The sequence below is a fragment of the Lipotes vexillifer genome, unplaced genomic scaffold (assembly GCF_000442215.2).
Source record: "Lipotes vexillifer unplaced genomic scaffold, Lipotes_vexillifer_v1.1 scaffold690, whole genome shotgun sequence".
NCBI lineage: Eukaryota > Metazoa > Chordata > Mammalia > Artiodactyla > Lipotidae > Lipotes > Lipotes vexillifer.
In genome coordinates, this window is record NW_006798376.1 from 2,453,824 (window position 1) to 2,457,837 (window position 4,014).

Sequence of the window (4,014 nt, forward strand, 5' to 3'; positions counted from 1 at the left end):
TGCTGAATCCTGTGAGAATTCCAAATGTTCAAGCAGTTTTCTGAGTTCAGTTATTTCAAAAAATGTAAAAGATAAGGAAAGCATGTTTTATTTTCAAGAAACTGTTTTGTCTCTGCCTAATGGGATCCTTCAGAGTGGTTCTGCTAGGAACCAATGCCTACAGAATCTCAGATCTGTCTGCCAAATATGACACCAGTCTGAGCAATTCAACAGCAAACTGTGTACTTAATTCTATTCTTGGGTTTGACTAGAAGCAAAGGGGCATGTCCAGATTACTGTGAAAACAATTATCTTACTGTGTTTTACTATTTTTCAGGAGAACTGAATTGACCATCCTAGGAACTCTAGCCTTCAACAGCCTTAAAATTTCCATACTCATAATACTCCACCCAAAATTGTAATGTAAAAGAAATCTTCAGGATTTCCTTCAGAATGATCTGTCTATAGGTTTGATAATTATGTCATTAAAACACTGTACATTTATAATCTAAAATCACATCATTAAACAATCCCTACATTAAGTATAAGTTGTCAACCAGTTGTAATGTAGGAAAAAAACAAACTTCACTCCAAGGGAGAAAATACCTGTCTTATAACAAGAAAGGAATCAATGAATGATATTCATGGATGAAGGGTAATCAATTTAATTTTTTATCTCTTTATGCCACCAATAGGAAATCAAAGTAGCAATGTGGCAAAACAAAAAATCAAAAGGAATCTATTAATGAAACTCAATGGAAATTTAAGCCTCACATTGATAGAATATAAGAGAAAATGATGAGTTTTAAAACACATTTTCTAAATGTTGGCTTTCCAGCAGGCCATCACGAATGGCATATTAGGGAAACTAGAATTCATTTCTAATTTACTGATCAAAGACAAAAAGGCAAGACTTATTTTAATACATGTGGTCACATTATGCTGGGATGTTTTAATAAATACCTTCCCAACATTTATTAGTCTACAGAAAAACGTCAACGAAAGGTTAACTGAAGAGAGAAACTACAAGATTTCTCTGTACCAAAGTTTTAAAGTTGCACGTGTACTTAACCATAGCTTTGATAGTACTGCTTTCTTCTACAGACAGTTAAAAAAAAAGACACCTGTGGTGAACCCTATCTTATGTTGAGTTTCATTACATTAGAATCCTGGAGTTTTCTATCCGTCTTCAGGGAAATAATCAATGTGACTTGGGCTAACTTTTCCATTACAGTAAGATTCAGGGTGATTTTCTGGTGGTTTGATTCGGTTTAATGCCTTCTTACATTCCTAGAAATTTACATGAATGTACCTGTAGGGGCTGCGGGAGTGAGAGGACTGGGCGGCCGTGGCTATTTGGCTTACACAGGCCTGGGTCGAGGATACCCGGTCAAAGGAGACAAGAGAGAAGACAAACTCTATGATCTTTTGCCTGGGATGGAGCTCACCCCAATGAATCCTGTCACTTTAAAACCCCAAGGAATTAAACTTGCTCCACAGGTAGGTAATGTTATTGCAGAGATCGCTTGGATAGTTTGTATAAGTTGGGCCAAAGACCATCAGTCACCATTTGTCAGAGGATTTGACTTGATCCCTACTTCAGCTGCTGTTTTGTTTTGTTTTATTAAATAGATATAGCGGCCAATCAACATAATGTACTGTGAGAGAAAAGTGGGTGTTGAGTACAACTGTTTCATTTTAGACTCTTTTTTTTTTAAATTATGAAATTTGACAACTTAAGTAATCTTCCACTGAAATGCAAGGATTCTGAGCACTACCAAGAATTATCAACCAATACCTTAAATGAGAATAAAATGAAGCTAGGCTGGTTGGCAAATGAAGAGCACTCATGACAGGGAATGAACAGATCAGTTAGAACATCTTTCCTCGGAAGCTCTGTGTCTAAGAGAAAACACTGTGCTACCTCTGGTGTATCATTACTCATATTAACTATAAGATGCCATCAGCCACATCGAATCAAGTCATCTACAATGACTGTATTTGGGCAGTAACATTAAGGTAAATTTTTTGCTTTCACTTCACAATTCTAAGTTTCCATGCTTCTGCATGAGGCTATGATTTTATTATTGGAAAATTAAAAGTTATAAAAGTTGTTCCAGTACGGAAACTGAACAACAGGGTTAAAAATAAAACAAAACAGGATCTGTGTTAACCCTTACACTGTCCCCTCTGGACATGCAGTACATGCTGGACTCTCTGCAGAGACACTTTGGCTGAATAATCAATATCCGGTTGTTCAGAGTGACAGTTTGCATATCCTAAAGGAAAATTCCCAACTCTCACCCCAAAGGTATAAGCCCCAAATTTATGGGAGTAGCCTTATGATTGCAATCAAGTAGAAAACTTGATTTTCTAAAATCTCATCTTGAGTGGGGTTTTTTGTTTGTTTTTTGGTGTATTAATGGCTTTCTTATACATACAAATTAGCTCATCTACAGTTTCTGCTACCCCTCCCCATACAATTTTTTTTTAAAGGATGTCTATCAGAGTGGTAAATAGTAATCATGTGTCTGTTCAAAAACCATATGGGGGGCACGCATTATGCACCAAGTATCGTGCTAGGTGCTGGGGATGGAAAAGTGAATATAACACAACCCTTGACATCAAAAATCATATGGCAATCCAGTGAGAGGATCCTGACACATAATAATTACAATAAAATCTAGTAAGTGCCATGATGGAGCTTTGCTCAGAAAACACAAAAGCTAGTCAATCCAATCTATCTTGGGTTAAAACCTAAAATAAACAACCTAATTAAAGTACTAGGATACCCAGACATATTTTTAGAAAATAAAAAATAATCATTGTCATAAATTCTGTGTAATAGTTCTAAGAACTGCCAAAGCATGAGTAATGATCTCTGGTTTTATATTAAATCCAGGTTAGAAATTGGTCATGCTTTATAGTAATATATGTGGGCTTCACTGGTGGCACAATGGTTAAGAATCCGCCTGACAATGCCGGGGACACGGGTTTGAGCCCCGGTCCGGGAAGATCCCACATGCTGCAGAGCAAGTAAGCCCGTGCGCCACAACTACTGAGCCTGTGTGCCACAACTACTGAAGCCCACGTGCCTAGAGCCCGTGCTCCGCAACAAGAGAAGCCACCACAATGAGAAGCCTGCACACCTCAAAGAGTAGCCCCCACTCACCACAACTAGAGAAAGCCCGCGCACAGCAACGAAGACCCAACGTGGGCAAAACTAAATAAATAAAATAAGTAAATGTACCAAAAAAAATTATATAGTAACATATGAGTAACTATATCAACTAATGAAATTTTTTCTTAATTAATTTGTCTCTGAATTTCTGCAACTGCGTCTTAGAAATTAAGGGCCATGCCACCCCCAACCAGCAGAGATGGAGCCTGGACAACTCCATGGTGGAGTTATGAACTTCCAACAAGAAGAGCAGCCTGCCCTGCAGAGTCAGAAGTTGGAGCTGGAATCCTTTACATGTGTTTGCACAATGGGCACAACAAGCAGGCAGAATATCTGCCAGCTCAAGTAACTGACTATTGACCAGGAACCTTAGAGAACAGTTTGTAGATGACAAGAGATGCTACAAAACTAAGAGTATTAAGAAGCAACAGTTAATAGAGGAGATAGGAGCAATCTATAAATTCAATACACTGGAAAATGTCATGCTATTACAGCTGGATAAGCATTAGAGCAAATGAGATAAGAAATTCCACAGACTCAACCTGGGAACTGTTCTGTCCCAAGAGTTATTTTTTAGGACTTATGCCCTGTTTTGCACAGTTTACTGGATCTGCTGACCAATGGGAGCATCAGGGCTTGTGGGCCACCAGAAATGGCTTCGGCATGAAGAAAATATGTGCCTTCAGGCAAGGTTTGGTTTGGAGTAATGACAGAAGAAGCATGAAGGAAGATTCCAAAAATCAGATCATCATAAAAATAGCCAGAAGTGGTGTTTTGCCAAACAAAGACATTGCAACTATCAACACCCCTCTATTTTTTTTTTTTTTTGGCAGTACGCGGGCCTCTCCCTGCTG

General features: G+C 38.2%; 1 protein-coding gene across 3 annotated transcripts in view; it reads left to right on the forward strand.

Annotated features, from left to right (window-relative positions):
- The window catches only part of A1CF (APOBEC1 complementation factor), a 52,650-nt gene that overhangs the window by 43,442 nt on the left and 5,194 nt on the right, over positions 1-4,014 (forward strand). For 2 of the 3 annotated variants that reach the window (XM_007470291.1, XM_007470293.1), the window contains one exon: positions 1,274-1,479. In XM_007470291.1, coding sequence (XP_007470353.1) covers positions 1,274-1,479 — 206 coding nt within the window. The remainder of the gene's footprint in view (positions 1-1,273; positions 1,480-4,014) is intronic. The other variant, XM_007470292.1, reaches the window with a different exon arrangement.